Source organism: Vipera berus (genome assembly GCF_964194415.1).
Source record: "Vipera berus genome assembly, chromosome: 1".
NCBI classification, from domain to species: Eukaryota; Metazoa; Chordata; class Lepidosauria; order Squamata; family Viperidae; genus Vipera; species Vipera berus.
Window position 1 is genome coordinate 312,807,574 of NC_138202.1, and position 21,035 is coordinate 312,828,608.

At 38.1% G+C, this 21,035-nt stretch overlaps 1 protein-coding gene across 1 annotated transcript in view; it reads right to left on the minus strand.

The window, feature by feature from the left end:
* Window positions 1–8,158: 8,158 nt before the first annotated feature.
* DTL (denticleless E3 ubiquitin protein ligase homolog) overlaps window positions 8,159–21,035 on the minus strand; it is a gene marked incomplete at its 5' end in the record, with an annotated part of 35,730 nt that continues 22,853 nt past the window's right edge. Inside the window, 5 exons of the mRNA XM_081312832.1 lie at window positions 8,159–8,466; window positions 9,517–10,313; window positions 12,105–12,240; window positions 12,886–12,975; window positions 15,151–15,263. Of these exons, the coding sequence (XP_081168958.1) occupies window positions 8,401–8,466; window positions 9,517–10,313; window positions 12,105–12,240; window positions 12,886–12,975; window positions 15,151–15,263 (1,202 nt within the window). The 3' untranslated portion in view covers window positions 8,159–8,400. The remainder of the gene's footprint in view (window positions 8,467–9,516; window positions 10,314–12,104; window positions 12,241–12,885; window positions 12,976–15,150; window positions 15,264–21,035) is intronic.

The window sequence follows — 21,035 nt, forward strand, 5'->3', positions numbered from 1 at the left end:
TCAGTTCACTAAGATAACATATGTCACTGTCAGAATACAAACTCTTTTTTGGCAATATTATCTTTGTAGCCAGTGTTAACTTTCAGAATCTATTCTTCTTTTTGTACCAAGTCAGTTCAAAGTATTAAAAAAAGCTATGTGCTCATAGTTTATTTTCTGATTTGTATACAGTGTTGACCTGTATGCTACATTAATTACTAACATAAACCAAGGAAGTTTTCTTCACCTCCCTGCTCAAGAGCTTGTAGAGATTAGAAGTTCTTGATAACTGAGGTCAAAACTTTCTCCACACATTATCTTGGCTCCATGACTTCTTAAGGACACTCCAGGACTTTCACATATACAAATCCAATTTTTTTTTAAACTATGAAAAAATTTAAAATACTCTTTTTTCTCATACTGAATGAGAGCTGACAGAAAAAAGTGAAGGACAATTTCTCTTTCCGGGACTAATTTCTAATTTTCAACCCAAGCATCATATCAAGTATATCATTTTAAATCTATCATAATATCTGCGCCCAAGAGTTATGCAAATTAGCTTTAAAAACCCCCATAATGAATTGATGAAATGTACGCGTTATCTATTTAACTGTTGTTTTTGTTCATTAATTATGGTATTAAATTCCAGTATGACAGTAGGATAAACTACTCCAAGCTTAGGTGTCTGTAATTCAGAACGTACAGCGTACTTTTGTTTCTCAAAAAGGTTACGTGTGTGTAAATTAATGCAAATAAGGAATAAGGAAGCAAATATTGAAAAAAGCATGGCAGATAAAAGTAAACCTGATCACTTTTTGACACACGTCGAACAAGATCTAAGTCAGAAAAAAATAATAAAAAATTAAGAGAGATTCTATGGGTTGGAACATCAAATAAAAGTAGCATTGTCTGCTTGTAGATTTTTAAAAAATACACTTTGCTTCTCTGTTTTGAACAGAGTCCCAGTGATAATACTGTGGTCTCTTGTTTAAAATGAGAAGTGAAGCTGGGAGACACAATGAAAGGCAATCAGTCTTAAACAGAGCTTCAACACGCTGGACCTGGAACAAAATGTCCTAATACATCTCAAAACAAACCAGCCTCGTTTCTATAAACACTGACTGGTTGTAACAGGTGAGATTACTCTCCAGTTAAGTGAATGCCTTATTAATTAAAAACAAGGAAGCAGCAGCAGCAGCAGCATGTGGATTAGTATCAAAGAAGCAACAAAATCTCTTTTGAGATTTGTATTGTAAACATGAAGATTTATAAAAACTGCAGACATTAATGCCCTTTGATTACAGACCTGTCACATTTTAGAAGGACATGAGAGCTAGGAGGAAAATGCAAAGCAAACACCAAGATTCTGAGATGAGATAGATGTTAGAAAAACAATGTATGGATGTCCATCATTTCTCTCATAATCAACCAATTCTCAATCTGTTTTGGCAAGAGAGGACAAAAGAGTCTTAACAGTTGAACTTGAGGATATCTATCTAGCTTTTTACTAATTGTTATGTTGTTTAATTACACTTTTTTCAAAATCTGTAATAAAACTAATTTATCAAAGAATGATCTCTTGAACTTCTTGTCTGTTAAGTTTGAATAAGATTCTGGATGAAGCCTGACAAGAGACTGAAATTAGATTCCTTGAACTCTGTTCTTGAAGCAAAAACCTTTGTTTTTATGGAGAACTGGATGGCATTAACAGATAGGTTTAATATCATTTATGGTGATGATTTATTAACTGGATTTTCTCATTATTTTTCAGTCTAACTTATCTCATAAGACTGCTGTAAAGATAAAAGAGATGGATAGAAGGAAAAAATGATGTATGCTGCTTTGGCTCCTGGAGAAAAGTTAACATATGTAAATATAACCAACGAACATTACTGACTTCAGCCTTAATAAGAGTAATAATAACACTCTTAATAATTTAAGAGTAATGTATGTATATGTCCTTCTCTGGGTTCTGGTTTGAAAAGTTGTAGGTTAGGGCTATGATTTTAAAAAGAAGATTTTTAAAATAACAGCTTATCAATTACTTAATTCCACTTTCTGGATGTGACTTTTTCTTATTTGCATTGCTTTGTGTTACCACAGATAGTTACAATCTCCAATGACAACTCTATATGTTTAATTTGATATTACAGATATTGGAATATTGCTTTTTGACAGTATTTTACCATTCTTTTAAAATTCTGTCTATAATATTTTAATTCTTCATTGATTAATATGCAGTTAAAATGATGGTTTGCACATAGCCAAAGAGCAACAATCGTAACAATTGCCTTTCTTCAACCTTCCAAATCTGATTTTCTAGCCAAAAGGGCCATGTGCAACTACAGTCTTAATGCTATTTAAAAAGTGTTCTCTCTCACTAGATTTATTTATAAAATTCCATTTGCAATACTGAACAAGAAATTCAAGTCCTCAGTGAATGTATTTTCTTGCAGATTAAATAAACTGAAGGCTTAATGGGCATTTAATTGTTCATAAAAGATTGATGTGGTCTCAGCCCACATTTAAAAACCAAAACATACAAAGAACAGTTGCAGGAATTGGATATGTCTAGTTTGATGAAAAGAAGCACTGGAGGTGACGTGATAGCAGTGTTCCAATATCTAAGGGGCTGCCACAGAGAAGAGATGGGGGTCAACCTATTCTCCAAAGCACCTGAAAGCAGGACAAGAAGCAATGGATGGAAACTAATCAAGGAGAGAACAAACCTAGAACTAGGGAGAAATTTCCTAACAGTTAGAACAATTAATCAGTGGAATGACTTGCCTCCAGAAATTGTGGATGCACCAACACTGGAAATTTTTATGAAGAGATTGGACAACCATTTCTCTGAAATGGTATAGGCCAGGGTTTCCTGCCTGAGCAGTGGGTTGAGCTACATAGAAAACCTCTCAGGACCCTTCCAATTCTTTTATTCTGTTAGAAACATCCTAGGTTGGATTTTTAAAAAATATATTGTTGCCAAGATTTCTAAAGGAAATCAGCAAGAATGGTAATTGCTTTTTTAAAAAAGAAAAATGTTTTCTCCTTTGGCTTCTGCTTTCGAGATTATTGAATTAAACATAACTCAAATTTTTAAAACAACTTCATCTCTGTTTTCAGGCAAATTTGACAGACTATTATTAAAATTGTTTTTGTCTGAACTGATTAATTAATATATATTTCAGCTCAAAAAAAGTTACATCGCAGTAGAATAACCTCTACTGCAATATGAACAGGATTATGACTGAAAAATGAATTAAAAATATATATTTACACAAAGCATTCCTATCTCACTTTTTCACTGAAAATGGCTGCCAGAGGCTTATAAAATTAGTTATTGTAGATTGTCATAAAGCCTACAAAGATTAGTAATTTTTGACAGATTAGTCAAAGACAAGACAGATCCTGTCATGCTATAAAAATAAAAGGTCTTGTGAAGATAGAAAAAAATAAATAACTGATTAGTTCTTAGCATTCTTATAACTTAAGTGCACAATTTGATTGATTGACTGATTCTTCACCTTTCTTTTAGGTTTATATAGCATTTTGTCCTCCAGTTTGGGATTGAGTGAGGCCAGAAAAAAAGTCTGATCTTGGTCCAATGCCTGAAGCATTATATCACTTGGTTTCTTCCCTCTCTAAAAGTGCCAAATATATCTAAACTGGCTGTGGATCTCCTTCTTTCTATTTTGCTGTTTTTGGTGGAAGGGCAGAGTAAACCTCAACTTTTTTCACTAAGTACCGTATTTTCCGGCGTATAAGACGACCCAGCATATAAGACGACCCCCGACTTTTAAGAAGATTTTCAAGGTTTTTTGTCTTATACGCCGGAAAATACTTACATGCCCTGCCCTCCCTGTCCGTCGCAGAGGAGGCGAAGGCCCGACTGGCCCCGCCGGCCCTCCTGCTGCTCCCGCGCTTCTGCCGGCCCCCGAGGCGCAGCGTTTCCCAGGCGGCAGGCAGCGCTGGAGGGCAGCCACCACCCCGCCACAGCCGGCGCCCCTCCTGCTTCCCCCCCAGGCCTTGAACTTCTCCCATTGGGCGCAGGGCGGGGCAGCTCTGCCCGCAGCCTCTTTTTTAGAACTCGTGCTGCTTCCTTCTCACTGTCGGCCGAGGCGCGCTCGGCCCGGCCTCCCGGTCCCTCTTCCCGGCCGGCTTCCCGCCCTACCCCTCATGGAGCTGGACTGCGTGTGCAGCCTCTCGGTGTGGCTGCTTTTCCTGGGCAGCCTGGCGGTGCAGCTCCTGCGCTCGGACCTGTTGCTGAGCCGGCGGCTGCTGCTGCGTGTGGGGCTGCTGGCCGTCCTGCAGGCACTGGGCCAGGCCGTCGTGCCGCTGCCACTCAGCGCCGCGCTCATGGCGGCTGCCTGCTGGCTTGTCTTGGCCAGCACTGCCCGGCGGAAGCGCATCCCCGCGGGGGGGAGAGCAGTGCTGGTGACAGGTGAGTCCGGCGGGCGCGAGGCCCTCCCCTTGGGCCAAGAGCCAACAGGCAGCGCCACCTTCGCGTGGGGAGAGCCGCCCGACGCTCCCGCCCAGCCGTGTCCCGGAGCCGCGCCGGAGATAGCTCGGTTGCGCGGGGCGGCCCGGCTTTGCAAGAATGGAGACGCTCGACTGATTTGTGTTTTTTTTCGGCGTATAAGACGACCCAACTTTTGAGAAGATTTTCATGGGTTAAAAAGTCGTCTTATACGCCGGAAAATACGGTAAACCATCTCATTAAACAACTACAGGGATATAATCGTTAGAGGCCATGGTGTTTAGTGCATGGTGATTTTGTGGACATACTGTATGCTCACCTCATCTGTGTTTTTCTAAAGACATACTAGCCATTTCTTTTATTCTATTTATCTGGCTTATCCATTCCTAACTTCTGCTTTCCCCAGTCTTGCCAAGCATAATATTTTTTCTAGGCCATATCACTGCCCACTTCTCTAGTACCTCTCTCTCTTTATTCCCGAGATCTAGAAAACCAAGCTATCTACCAGTTACATCCCCATCAACTGAGTTTCCCAGCATGCAAGTTTATGTTTTAGTCATCACAATATTTAATAGTAACCTAGATTTCTCATTTCCTATTTTTTCTTTCATGCTGAGCTCTTCTTCATTTTCCCTACTTTAACAAAGTAATATCAACACATATATGAAGTTTTTTAATGTTTTAATCTCCAGTTTTGATTCCAATTATTTCTTCCTATCCTACCATTCTTATAATATATTCACTATAGAAATTAAATGGAGGACAATATGCATCTTTGCTGTACTTCTTTTCCTATTTTGAATTTTGCTTTTCTAAATCCACAAGTTAAGGAAACAGATTACTGGATCCCTCAGTTTTGTTTGCCCTCTTCCAAACATCATCTGTCAAAAAGAAAGCAACCCCCAATTATTGTCCCTAATGTAGGATGGGGTAAGTCTGGATAAACAGGATGGAAAAAAAATTAAGTTAAATAGAACAGTCATTAAAAACTCTGGGATCCTTTAAAAATCAGGCTGGTTTTTATTTTTATTTTATTTATTTATTTTAATTCCATTTATATCCTGCCCTTCTCCGAAGACTCAGGGCGGCTGACAAGCTTAGCAGTGGCCTTCATTCTATATATATGCCTGCTTATTAGGGCTTTCACACACACACCCCAAGCGGCATTATTACAAAGTCAGCTTAATTGCCCCCAACAATCTGGGTCCTCATTTTACCTACCTCAGAAGGATGGAAGGCTGAGTCAACCTTGAGCCTGGTGGGATGCGAACCTGCACTAATTGCAGGCAGCTGGTGTTACTTAAGGAGGCATTAGCCCACTGCTCCACCAAGGCTCCTGAGAACTCCCCATAAAGTCCTTGAAACAGAAAGGTGTGATCTCATAGGAAGAAATACAGCCCCATGGACAAAAAAAGCTGTCATCCCTGACTTGATATAATTAATTAACCAAGCCATTATGTGTTAAATACTTTGAGTTGCAACCTTAAGAGGTTTTACTTAAATACTGTGAAATGCATCAAACTCAACAAGGTTTTTTCCCCTCATATGGCACTGGACTGCACTCAAGGAAAGAACTGTATAAACAATTAGATTGCTGGGTTTAATGATGAGACCTGGTGGTGCAGTGGTAGGAATGCAGTAATGCAAGCTAACTCTACCCACAGTCTGGAGTTTGAGCCTGATGGTGCTTGAGGTTGACTTAGCCTTCTATCCTTCTGAAGTTGGTAAAATGAGGACCCAGATTGTTGGGGGCATATATACAACAATATACAGGTCTGAATACTATTGCTATTGGGTTTCAGTTTCATATTTACTATATTTTCTTAACTTTCTGTTTCTTTAAGATAAAAAGCAGAAAGATGACAAGTGGGTTGAGGCTGTAAAAAAAAAATCTCTAGCACAGAAAGCCAACCCATCATATCAAGCAAGGATAGAGAAAAAAACCAGTATGTTGTGAAAGCTCTCCTTTAGGGCAGTAACATTGATTTCACATACCACACTAATTTTGGTTTAATGGTTCTCCTTAAAAAAACCATAAAGTATGTACCAATTTCTACCAACAATTGTGCTTATATCACTCATGTAAAATCATACTTATTGTAGATTTTCTATTTGCTAAACCATTTGGGGTTAGCTGTCACAATGGAAATGCTAAAAATAAATGAATAGATGACAAAGCTAGAGAAAGTTGATCTGGCCTATTTTGGTATTATTATGTAATGACAAAATGTTCTTGCTATATTTACCAGAGAGATATTAAAGCGAGCCTTAATTAAATCACTTTCTTTTTTTTCTTTTTTTTGCTATAACCCATATTCTATAGCATTTTTTAAATAAACCTTAAGTGGTAATTGTTAAATGATATAAATGCTTCACCAGATTTGACTTTTACAAAGATATCTTCTATTTCTTTAAGATGGTAGTAGATGAAATTATTAGAATGATTTATAATCTATAAATTTAAGAGAAAGAGTATTGGTTAAATATGAATGATTTTAGAATAGAAAAAAAATCCAGGTTTTTGGCCTTTTTAAACAATCCATTCCATCTGGCAATCTTTATACAATGGCAGAATCACATGAAATACAAATGACAACAGGTGAAGGCAGCAAAGCCAAGGTTACAGATCAAAATGCAAACTGAAGAGATTATTGGAGAGGATTAACTAAGCAAGGCCATACCTAACTGAGCAATTCTCTAATTATATTGGATGGGAGCAGAGTGATATACTCCTACTGCTAGCAGAATTGCCATAGTATTTCCTATTCATTCTGTAAGAGGGTAGGAAATGTACAGTACAGAAAATCAGAAGGCATTAAAATAACAGACATGTACTAGATCAGACATGTCAAACACAAGGCCCGGGGGCCGGATCCGGCCCATGAAGTGGTTTCATGTGGCCCGCGAAGCCATCCTGGAAACAGTGAGGGAACCGCCCCCACTGCCTTGGCACTTGCCCAGAGACCCTCCTTCTGCCAGAGACTCTCAGATCTGTCCCACTCCTGCCCAGGCCCCCATAGGCAGCCTTGATGCGAACGATGTAGAGCTGGCCATGCCCACCCAGTAGGCCATACGCACTCTAGCCACACCCACCCAGTAGGCCACACCCACCCTGGCCATACCCACCCAGCCCCCTGAGGGCAACCGCAATGCTGATGCGGCCCTCAATGAAATTGAGTTTGACACCCCTGGCCTACATTATCACTTGATATAAAATTACGCTATTTTTTCTTGCAGTTAAAGACCTATATATTCCTAATGTGATGCAACATATATCAATTTTAGGAATTTGACTGTGCTATGAAAAGGTAAACGCTCAATACAAAACAATCATCTAGCCAAAAGTTTAGCTTTCACCACTTTGCCTCAGAATTCAAGTGTCAGATTTTGTTCAGGAGCGTACAGTACATTTTTGTCTCTCCTGTTTATTATCTGCTCCATTGCAAAAGAAGAAAAAGAGTTGCAATGTTAAGAAAAATGTACTTTATCGGAAAATACTTTTACACCAGTACAACAATGGGACACCGTGAAGCACAAAATAAAGGCATTTCCTTTAGTATAAGGCAGATCAAGTAAAGCATTCTTGAATGGATGGTTCCTTTTTTCTTTAGCATTATGTGCTAATTTAGCAATTAAAAGTACATTCAAATAGATACAAGTATATTCAAAAAAGGTTTGAAAAAATATTTTCTGCAATTTACCATAGAAAAAATAAACTTAAATCTTACAATCAAAGGGATTGGCTGTTTCATCCATTGAGCCTATTTCTCGATTTAATTACTGTACTAAATAATTAAATGCAAGATGGTAAATAGAAAAAAATAAAAAAGGAAGTATTAGTTTTAATTAAGATGCATGGGTATCTTTTTTGTGGATAAAACTAAATCCAGCTGGATTAATAAAAAGCGTGTTTCAGCACTAAGGTACACTTAAAACAAAGTTCTTTAGCTTTTTTGTGACTTTCTCTCGAAGTATGTACAAATCTTCCTCATTGTTATTGTAGTTATAATCTGTAAGATTAAAAACAAAAGAAATAATTATCAGCATAAAAGGTCTCATCTTTACAGTTTCGTCCTTTCCATAGTCATTCTAATCAATTTCTCTATATTAGCAGCTAGCTAATTATCATACATGAATTCTTATGTAGCCAGGTTAATAAGCAGTCATAATAGCAGGGTAGTCTAAATCAGCCTAAGAAGACTTATACAATAGACTTATACAATAGACTTCACTATTGAAGTCAACTTCCTACTTAGTGCAGGAATTAAAGCAACACACTGATGGCTGTTTGTTTGTACACATCTAGTAACACGATGTGAAAGTGGTAAACAGTATCAGATCTATCCATTATCAAAAAGAGATGGACAGAAACCAAATCCTCCTTTCCCAAAGAAAGGAGCATTCTAGGAAAACATCAAATCACACTACCATATTTTTCTGCTTGGAATGTGGGGCAGGATTTAAAAAACAACAATAGTACATTTATTAAATCTTTACTAGCCTTACATCTTAATAAAGAAAAACATCATCTCTATAGCATTATAGATTTATGCTGTACAGCTTGACCATTAGTTTCAGAAAGTAGAACAAAAGACAGCAAGTATAAAATTCATCCAGACTCTGTAGATAAAGGAGTAGAAATTCCGTATTTCTACATGTACAAACATGTGTTGTTTAGAAAAACTGGCCTGCAGTGCAAGTTGGGCTATGTAGGAGGCAGAAGTTCTGGTCATACTTTAGTTCTCAGTTTTGGAAACTGAGAAACTCAATTTCTGACAATTGAGTATCCCTACTTCATAAATCAGTATTAGAGATTCTTCAAACTATCTCCCAAGCACGGGCCACTTCCCCATCTTTGCCTGTTATGTACCAGAGTGATGCTCTTTGGCTACACAATACTGACTTAGTTTGACATTGGTTTAGTCCTCTCTTCCTACTTTTTATAACAAAGAAACTCTTTTGCTACTTGTTATAGCTTTTACTATAATATGTAATGCTTGTAAGAAGAATTTTGACCAAAATGACAAAGGTGTTTTAGCAATCCTGTGTAATTTACTTACGGGCCCTGGTGATGTAGCTCCTGTCCTAGCTTCCATTCGTTTTGTGCTTGAATTCCGTAATGATGAGGACGACCCACTTGAGTTATTCATCTTGTTAGTTCGTAATTTATTTCCCAAGTCAGACAGCCAGGTTCTTCTGTCCGGTGAACCATTCTCCTTGTCAACCATCTTCTCACAAGATGTCTTGGTAAGATGTGGAAAATTTAGACAGGTGGCAGAAGAACAAGGATTGCTAGGAGAAAAGGGCTCTTTCAAGCTTTGCCTATTCTGCACTTCTTCATGAAGAGTAGGGGAGTCTCTTCTACAAGACTTTGAACCTGCTGCCAAAGTGAACCGTTCCAGTCTGGATTTCTTAGACTTTGGGTGAAGTTCAGTCATACAGTTGCAGCTTTTGAGACACATCGTGTTTTCTTCCCTACTGGATTCTAACCTTCTCTTGGCACGTGTTTCTGACCTCAAGTGTGGTGACCTGGAAGCAAAGGGAGTGTCAGGAATATCTGCTGCAGCTATCTGTGAAGAAACTACCTTTGTTTCCTTTATAGGTGGAGATGAATTTGGAGTCTTTGTAACCCACTGCTGAATTGACGTAGTTGAAGGAGTGCTTGAAGTAACTTTCTGTTTTGCAGGAGTAAAGGTGTAAATTGGTGTTCTAGCAGATGATGATGTTGGTGTGCTGGTAGGAAGTGGAAGGTCTCCTGTATAAGTTGGAGCACAAGCAGCTGGCTGTGGTGAAGAAATAAGAGGGCTGCCTATTGGAAGAACTTTAGGTGGAGTCCCATGCCTGCTGCCAAGAACTTCTGAAAGGAAAACAAAACAGCTTTAGTGAAGATAAAGTAACATGAAGAAAAAATACAGCAAGGTTGCACACTAGACATATTTAAATATTTAGAATCTGAATGACTCAGATTTGAAGGGGTGTTTTTCTGTGTTTTCGTAGTAGGCAACTTGAGAATTGCTACTTAGGTAAATGTATATAAAATTATTTGGAAATACTTTACTTCTAGGAAAATTCAATGCATCTTGGCAAGGGTTTTTGTGGTAAAAGACAAGATACAAAATGATAAAGTCTGAAAAGATCAGGCAGTTGCACAAAGAACAAAGGCCCAGCTCAAGGAATTCCTTTTGCTTGCAGAATTTGCCTTTCCCAAATATTAAGATCTCAGAAATCCCGTTAGCAAAGCTTGTGCATGTGTAATTCCTGAGCAGCCACAGTACCACTGTCTGTGCCAGTGAATGGGAGGGGGGAGGTAGTACCAACAGCTTGCATGCTTTTATCTAGGCAACCCTGAAATAGAACTGGGGTTAAGACAGTATGAATCAGGGCAAATAACTATTTTATGCATTTAGCATATGCTTTGTATTCAAGAACCAAAGTCTCAAAAGGAAGCCTGCTTATGTTTGCTAAGTTCAAGGACGTCCTTTCCCATTTCTAAGCTGTTTCAGGAGAAAATGAAGGAGGATAAGATGATAAGACATTTTATATAGTACTACTGCCAACTTTATAAAGATGCAGCATGCACATCACTTGCAGTTTTCAGACCAAAGGATTAAATATCCTTCTTTATCTATGGGAATAGGAAGTGATTCTGTTAAAGTTTCCTAGGAGAACAATGATGTATATGTGCTCGTGAGATACTCGCAGCATGAAAGAGAACTGGCACATACCCTCCTATTGTTCTGCAGGTTTCCTGCATAGGAATTTTATGTTTACAGAACAATTTACTGCCATTCCTACAGCTAGAAATATGTCATTTGCAAAACTCACTCAGAGATACCAACGTAATTCATTGTGGGGGAACTTCATTGAAAATGAGAGATAAAAGAAATCTATCACTTATGATTGTGCTGTGAGTTGCAGTCAATAGATAGAAGAGAAGACACTCTTGTAACACTAAGTTTAAAGACTAATGTCTAACAATACATTCTTTACCGTGTAAGTTTACCCCTCTTTGCAAGCTAGAGTTAAGAATGATATTCTCCTTATGCAAAGCACATGAGGCCAAAATACCCCTTGCTACAACTGTTATTCTATTCATGCACCAATGAATTTGTTTAGACAGAACCAATTGTTAACTATTGGCAAAACCTTTCATATTTAGGATACTGAAAACAACCTGTCCTATAACATGTTCAGCATCAGATAGATTTAGAATTTGAAATATTGCATTATTAAACTAACCTATTTCTAACAAAATTACCTCAGAAATCTTTATACTGATTGAAACATAGGTTTTATTTCCTGGAATATTTTATTATAAAACCCAATTCTGCACATTCCTTTGATTTCTACTGCCTTTTTGACTGTGTATATTTTTTATTTTACTTTGGCAAATGCATGCAACAAATTCGTTGCAAATGAGAATTGCAATAGGGCCTATTGCAGCTTTTAAGCTCTTCCCATTATTAATATACATGGCAACATAAGTGATGTTCTTTATAATTCATACAGATTATTGTATAATTCATACAGGCTGAATTTAGAGAAAATTTGGAATAAATTATCTTTTGTCATTTATTTTGTAAATAACAGTTTTCTAAGATCTAAATCAACATGAGAAAAAAGCTATCATTAATTCACAAGGCCTTACCTATTTTGTTTTGTTCCACTACTTTCTTTTGATCAGTCCAACCAACCAAGCTGGTTTTGTGTGTCCAGGTCTTTTCTTCAGCGTTTTGCCTCAAGCGCCAAATCTTGATCGTGTTGTCATCTGAACAAGTGGAAATCTGAAAAATCAGCATGACAAATATTTCAGTGTTTGAAATATGGAATGCAAAAGGTAAGAGTGGGCAAATTACTGGTTGCATATGGCCCTTACTATCCGATTTACAGTACCTACACTGGATGAAACTGATATTTCTTTTTAAGGAGCACCCCCTAAAAATCATCAGCATCACCCATTAATGGAACTCATGGATCAGTATTTCTACATAATTTTTTTTCCTTAGGCTTGCCGATATTTACAGTATGCCCCATGTATGATATATATAGAGGGAATGCAGGCCTCAGCCTAGAAAAAAGTAATCAGCCATACTGCATTCACTAGGAAGTCCTATCAAACTCAAGTCTTCTTACTTCTGATCAGACAACCATTTCATTACATTATACTTTACAATATAACAAGAACTGATTTCTATCTACACGTTTAATCTGCATGGTAAAAAGGAGTAAGAGAAGCCATTTGAGGGCCAAAGATTTCTAGGAAAATTATGAAGATATATATAAGGAAATAAGAAATTTATTCCAAATGTTTGGGATAAAGAACCTTTAAAAATAGCCATCCATGTCTTATTAGCGAAAGAAAATAGTTACATTTTTACTTTTGCAAAATGGAAGAGAACTTTAAAAATGACAAAACACCAGAAAGAAACCTTAGTGAAATCAGATGGACACCAGGCAACAGAAGTGACCTCTTGCAGGTGGCCATGAAATACCATCGGAGGAAGTTGTGGTTCAGATACCTATATAGAATAAACAAGAATAAGAAAGTTATTAGGAAAGATTATTGCTTATTTATGACTAGCACAAGGGACACAATTCAAAGGTAAGACACTTGAGCTTCTAGACCAGAGGTCCCCAACCTTTTGGGCACCAGGACCAGTTCTGTGGAGAGAGGTATTTCCATGGAGCGGAGGGTGCATGGTTTTGTGTGCTGCCTGTATCTCGCAGATGGGGCTTTGCTTATTTGTGTGGACTGGTTGCTGGCATGCCGTGGCCCAGTACTGGTCCACGGACCGGGGACCCCCGTTCTAGACATCCCTAGCTAACATCCAAATTAGCTGGACCACTCCAATCATTCTTAGCTGTAAATTGTGCAATATATCTAGAGAATTCAGGTTAGAGAAAGATGATGCATGTTATCAAAGAATGGCTTCTATCATGTATTGTTAGTTAAAGGATAAAAGGAAGTAGAGAAACCAAACACATTCTGAAAAAATGCATGAACATTGTAGGTAAATCTGTAAGCTAAATTCTATATTCAAAATGTGCGAAAGCTAAAGCCAGATTATGGGTAAAACTAAGAAGGCCAATGCTGTACAGTCCAAATTTTGAACATTTTTTTTACCCAGTGTAAATAGTTTTTCCTATTCTTCATTGTAAGGTAAGTTGATGAATTATGCAGAACACTGAACCTCTAATTTCAACCAATTAAAAATCTTTAAAATACATACACAGATCTCTTGTGATGTCCATTGATCAACATAAATGTGTGATTATCTTTTTTCAGATTCTCAGCATAAAACCATGGTAGCTCAAATGAGTTCTATACCTGGCTCAACAGTAGTGCTTATGAGAGGGATCTAGGTGTCATACTGGACCACTGCTTAAGTATATGGGTCAGCAGTGTGCTGCAGCTGCTGAAAGGTCAACGGAGTCCTAGGCTGCGTCAACAAAGGTAAAGGTTCCCCCGCACATGCGTGCTAGTTGTTTCCAACTCTAGGGGCCGGTGCTCATCTCCGTTTCAAAGCCAAAGAGCCAATATATATAGGTTATAAGCTGCCCAGAGTTGTTTTTAAGCTAGGCAGCTATGTAAATGTTTTAAGTAAACAAGTTGCATGACTCAAAAATTATGTAGATGTTAGCATGAAACAGTTCATGCTTCATATTTTGTCCTGTATGTTTATGCTTTTGAAAATTCCATCCTTTTCAGGAAAATGTTTTGAAGAGGCAACATTGTGATAAGAAGGAATATGCAAACATTGGTAACTAGGTGGTGATGAAACATTCCTAGAGCCATTTAGATTTTGATATTTGATGTTATTAATCTTAGTATTCAAGTAGCCTAGGGATCACAAACTTTGAGACAGCAATTTCTCAGGGTTCTTACAAAATGTTTAGGGAGCACATTTTGGCTTCCTGAATACTAAGTCAACAGAATCAAGTATAACAACAAAAGGAGATTGCTCTAAAGAACACACCAACTCCTTGTTTAAATGAGTTTTTATCATATGGCATTATTTTAGAAATATAATTTAATAGAAAGCACTTAATTTTCCTTATTTTATACTAGATGCGTTAATCTGAAATGCCCTAATGTATGTCACTGGATGAGAAAATTACACTGAAACATATGCATTTCTCCAAAGAAAGCTTGGCATGTAAGCTAAGTTTCTAAGCTGCCAGCCGATACTGGCAAATGTTACTAAAAATTCTGACTGAACTATCATAATAAAATCTTAACTCCTGGAAACTGAGGATCATGGAGATAGGGGAAGAGAAAGAAACCTAATTGGGATCCAGTTTATAAACCTTGGGAAATGATTAGGTTAAAAAAATTAAAACAGTTATGACCATTTAACTTTGGTTAATGTAGATTCTTGTTAAATATACAGCAAGAACTTTCAGCTTGTTTTAATTGCTGAAAAACAGAACTGAAAAGAGATTTTTAAAGACCTATTAAAACCAGTTTAAGATCAGTAACTAGAAATACAGAGAAGGTAGAGGAGGGAAGCTAGCTCTGTTTTATATCTGGACTTGTATTCAGGTTTGACAGCTGTGTACTTTAGGCACAGTATGCTGGAAACATGGTTCAATGAATCTTATTATCTTCCCTCTGCACCTATATAACCATCTGTCCTGCACAAACTGAACACAGAAATAACAGCAATGTTGTAGTCAGAGCCAATACTGCTTACCTTCCAGATATAGGCACATTGGTCACTTGAACCACTGATCAAGAACTGGTTATCTGGGCTAATGCTGGATTTGACATAGAAACTGGAATTTTGATGTCCAGTGAAAACTGACACTGCAATTCAACAACAAAAAAATGCCATATATAACTGAGAGCTGAATTTGAGGATAAATCCTTTACATAACATAGTATTTTACATAGAGAAGGCTCTAAACCATTTAGTACCATTTCTCTCACAAGTAGAGTAATCAACATTTTATTGCCAATGACCCTATTTGTATACATTACATAATTATCAAAGTGATATAAATTGAGATTTTAGGATATTCAAAGACAAATTACTCCTCCCCTTGAAGAGTGAAGATTTAAAAATAGGACATATATAGATGATGGAAAGGCAGATCATAAAAGAAAAGTATATAGACAATAGCCCTGAAATGGAAAGGAAAAGCAAAAAAAAAGCTTAACAAAGAATATTACAATTAACAAGAATTAACAATTAATATTAAATATGTTCAAAGTAAAGGGAAAGAATTGATATACTCAGGGCTTTTTTTCTCATCGAATGCTCAGAACGGAGTTCCGGCACCTTTTTTGGATGGAACCTTGTAGGGTAGGCAAGGCGGGTTGTATGAAATGTGTGAGTTCTGGCACCTTTTTCTTTTACAAAAAAAGCACTGGATATACTTGCTATTAAGTGAAGAAGACAATAAGCATAACAATAAAGAAAAAACACAGAAACTCAGCTATTTTGATTCAGTTTTCTCCAACAATTATACGTTCTACTAGGAAGTTGCAAGGAGGTAAAGAAAAGGGCAAGACTGAATTTTGAGCTTGACAGAAACACTGTGAGAAAATCTTGAATTAATTTCTTAATTTAGAATAAATACTAATCTCCAGAGGTAGATTAATTCCATCCCAGAGTAGTGAAGGAAGTAGTTGATTGTCTGACTGAACCCTCATGTATTATATTTTAGATATCCTGGAGAATGGGTGAAGGGCCAGAGTAGAAGAGAAGAGAGCAAATGTGCTCAGAACAAGGGAGAAGAAGAGGCTGGAAAGTATTGACCAGTTAGGATAACAATGATAAGTGGGAAGGTTCTGAGGCAGATAAGAGACTTATCTGTAAACAACTTGAAAGCACCAGAAATTAGAACGCGGTTTTTGAAAACCAGTTTTGCCAGACTAATCGTATTTTGATCAGATTGTAGAAATGCTCTGCAGACAGGATGAAGCTTCCTATCGGCAAAGAATTCGACGAAATACCTCATGGCATTCTGATTATCAAGCTGTTTAAATATGGGCTGAATGGAATGACAGTTAGGTGGATACACAATTAGCTCAAAATTTTTACTTTCATGCTCATTGAAATAGAAGTATTGAATGTGGTGCCAGAAGATTCGGACCTGGGTTCCGTGCTCTTCGATATTTCTATTTGTGTTTTGGATGAAGAGGTATAGAGAACAATTTTCAATGTGCGAATGAGACAAAATCACATGGAATAACTTACCATAAAATAGGAATAAATTTCAAAACTAAATTACAGAGAAAAATTAAAATTTTCTTCACTTAGGAAACAAATAAAATAAAGAAGGACAATTTGAAGGACATCTGATGTGTAAATAGCACTTAAGGGAAAAAATAGAAAAGTAGCTAACTGCAAATTTGAATATGGGCCAGCACTGTGATGTGGTCACAAAAATGCATATTTTATTTAGATTGCATCAGTGGAAGTACAGGTAATCCTCAATTTACAACCACAATTGAAGCCAAAAATTATGTTGCTAAGCGAGACAATTGTTAAGTGAGTTTTGCCCCATTTTATGACCTTTCTTGCCGCAGTTGTTAAGTGAATCATGAATTATCATTAAGTTAGTAACACAGTTGTGTAGTGAATCTGGCTTTCCCCTGGCTTCCCCATAGACCTTGCTTGTCAGAAAGTGGCAAAAGGTGATTAGATGATTCTGGGATACTGCAACTATCATAAATACGAGTCAATTGCCAAGCATACAAATTGTGATCATGTGACTGGGATGCTGCAATGGTTGTATGTGTGAAAAACGGGCGTCACTTTTTTCAGTGCTGTTGCAACATTCACTAAGTGAACTTTGTAAATAGAGGACGACCTGTATACCTTTTATATCTCAGTGTAATTCTTCTGTTTTATTCTGTGTTAATCAGATTCCATTTGAAGACCTTTGTCTAGTCCTGGGAACTATATTTAAGAATTGAGAAAAACTAGAAAACATTCAGGACTAATGATAAGCTCAAAGGACTAGAAAACTAAACCCTATGAGAGGAGTTTGAAGGAACTGAAATGTTTACATATCACCAATATGTGCAAATACAGAAGAGGGCCAAGATCTATTTTATATATATATATATATATATATATATATATATATATATATATATATATATATATATATATATATATAATTTTAATTCCATTTATATCCCGCCCTTCTCTGAAGACTCATGGCGGCTTACAAGCTTAGCAGTAGCCTTCATTCTATGTATATGCCTGCTTATTAGGGCTTTCACACACACACCAAGCGGCATTATTACAAAGTCAGCTTATTGCCCCCAACAATCTGGGTCCTCATTTTACCTACCTCGGAAGGATGGAAGGCAGAGTCAACCTTGAGCCTGGTGGGATGCGAACCTGCACTAATTGCAGGCAGCTGGTGTTACTTAAGGAGGCATTAGCCCACTGCTCCACCAAGGCTCCTATATCAGACTACAGGGCACAGAATGCTGGACTTAAGCTACAAGACAATTTCCAACTGAATTGTTAGGAAAAACTTTCAATAGTAAGAACAATTTGTAAGTGAAACAAATTATTTATTTATTATTTATTGATGGGATTTATATCCCGCCCTATCTCCAGAGAGCTGATAGCTCCTCTTTACTGGATTTAATTTACTGAAGCCAGAGAGCTATCTGAAAGCTGTTATTTGGATTCTTACATTATGGTTAGATTTAATAGTGGCTAAGTGGCATCACCCCTTCATGGATTACTGCCTTGTCGTGGCGAAGGGGCTTGCGTAATTCAATGAAGCTATGAGCTATGCCGTGCAGGGCCACCCAAGACGGACAGGTCATAGCAGAGAGTTCTGGCAAAACGTGATCCACTGGAGAAGGAAATGGCAACCCACTCCAGTATCTTTGCCATGAAAACCCTATGGACAGTACCAAAAGGCAAAACGAGATGACATTGGAAGATGAGCCCCTCAGGTCGGAAGGCGTCCAATATGCTACTGAGGAAGAGCAGAGGGCTAGTACTAGTAGCGCCAGAAAGAATGAAGCGACTGGGCCAAAGCCGAAAGGACGCTCAGCTGTGGATGTGTCTGGTGGTGAAAGGAAAGTCCGATGCTGTAAAGATTTTTTCTCCATAGGAACCTGGAATGTAAGATCCATGAATCAAGGAAAGCTGGACGTGGTCAAACAAGAGATGACAAGACTAGACATCAACATCTTAGGTATCAGCGAACTAAAATGGACAGGAATGGGTGAATTTAATTCAGATGACCATCAGGTATACTACTGCGGGCAAGAATCCCTCAGAAGAAATGGAGTAGCCTTCATAGTCAATAAAAGAGTAGGAAAAGCAATACTGGGATACAATCCTCAAAATGACAGAATGATCTCAGTTCGAATCCAAGGCAAACCATTCAATATCACAGTAGTCCAAGTCTATGCCCCAACCACCAGTGCTGAAGAGGATGAAATTGACCAGTTCTATGAAGCTCTACAGCACCTTATAGAACTAACACCAAAAAATGATGTCCTTATCACCATGGGGGATTGGAATGCTAAAGTAGGAAGCCAAAAGATAACTGGAATAACAGGCAAGTTTGGCCTTGGAGTGCAAAATGAAGCAGGGCACAGGCTGATAGAATTCTGTCAAGAGAATACGATGGTCATAGCAAACACTCTTTTCCAACAACCCAAGAGACGGCTCTACACATGGACATCACCAGATGGTCAACACAGAAATCAGATTGACTATATGCTCTGCAGCCAAAGATGGAGAAGCTCTATACAGTCAGTAAAAACAAGACCAGGAGCTGACTGTGGCTCAGACCATGAGCTTCTCCTTGCAAAGTTTAAGCTTAAACTGAAGAAAGTAGGGAAAAGCACTAGGCCACTCAGGTATGAATTAAATCATATCCCTGTTGAATATACAGTAGAGGTGACAAATAGATTTAAGGAATTAGATCTGATAGACAGAGTGCCTGAAGAACTATGGACAGAGGTTTGCGACATTGTACAACAGGTAGCAACCAAAACCATCCCAAAGAAAAAGAAATGCAAGAAAGCAAAATGGCTGTCTGAGGAAGCTTTGCAAATAGCTGAGGAAAGGAGGGAAGCGAAAGGCAAGGGAGAAAAAGAAAGATACGCCCAATTGAATGCCTTCTTAAATGAACAGTGCAAAGAAATAGAAAACAATAGAATAGGGAGGACCAGAGATCTTTTCAAGAAAATTGGAGAGATGAAGGGAACGTTTAATGCAAAAATGGGCATGATAAAGGACCAAAATGGCAGGGACCTAACAGAGGCAGAAGAGATTAAGAAGAGGTGGCAAAATTACACAGAAGAACTATACAAGAATGAGCTTAACGTCCCTGATAATCACAATGAGGTGGTCACTGACCTCGAGCCAGACATCCTAGAATGTGAAGTGAAGTGAGCCTTAGAAAAGCTGAGCAACAAAGCTAGTGGAGGTGAGAGTATTCCAGCTGAGCTATTCAAAATCTTAAAAGACGATGCAGTAAAAGTGCTACAGTCAATTTGCCAGCAAATTTGGAAAACTCAACAGTGGCCACAGGATTGGAAAACATCAGTTTACATTCCAATTCCAAAGAAAGGCAGTGCCAAAGAATGTTCAAACTATCGCACCATTGGACTCATTTCTCATGCTAGTAAAGTCATGCTTAAAATCCTACAACCTAGACTCCAGCAGTATGTGGATCCAGAACTACCAGAAGTACAGGCAGGATTTCGAAGAGGCAGAGGAACTAGAGATCAAATTGCCAACATACACTGGATCATGGAGAAAGCTAGAGAGTTCCAGAAAACATCTACTTCTGCTTCATTGACTATGCTAAATCCTTTGATTGTGTGGATCATAACAAACTGTGGCAAGTTCTTAAAGAGATGGGCGTACCAGACCATCTTATTTGTCTCTTGAGAAACCTATATGCGGGTCAAGAAGCAACAGTGAGAACTGGACATGGAACCACTGATTGGTTCAAAATTGGGAAAGGAGTCCGGCAAGGCTGTATACTGTCGCCCTGCCTATTTAACTTATATGCAGAGCACATCATGAGAAAGGCAGGGCTAGATGAATCAAAAGTTGGAATTAAGATTGCCGGAAGAAATATCAACAACCTAAGGTATGCAGATGATACCACTCTAATGGCAGAAAGTGAAGAAGAACTAAAGAGCCTCTTGTTGCGGGTGAAGAAGGAGAGTGCAAAACTTGGGTTGAAACTTAACATTAAGAAAACCAAGATCATGGCATCCGGCCCTCTCAATTCCTGGCAAATAGATGGGGAAGAAATGGAGGTAGTGACAGATTTTATTTTCCTGGGCTCCAAGATCACTGCAGATGGGGACTGTAGCCAAGAAATTAAAAGACGCTTGCTCCTGGGGAGGAAAGCCATGGCAAATCTAGACAGCACACTAAAAAGCAGAGACATCACCCTGTCAACAAAAGTGCGTATAGTCAAGGCTATGATCTTCCCAGTTGCAATGTATGGCAGTGAAAGTTGGACCATAAGAAAGGCTGAGCGCCAAAGAATTGAGGCGTTTGAACTATGGTGCTGGAGAAGACTCCTGCGAGTCCCTTGGACTGCAAGGCAATCAAACCGGTCAGTCCTA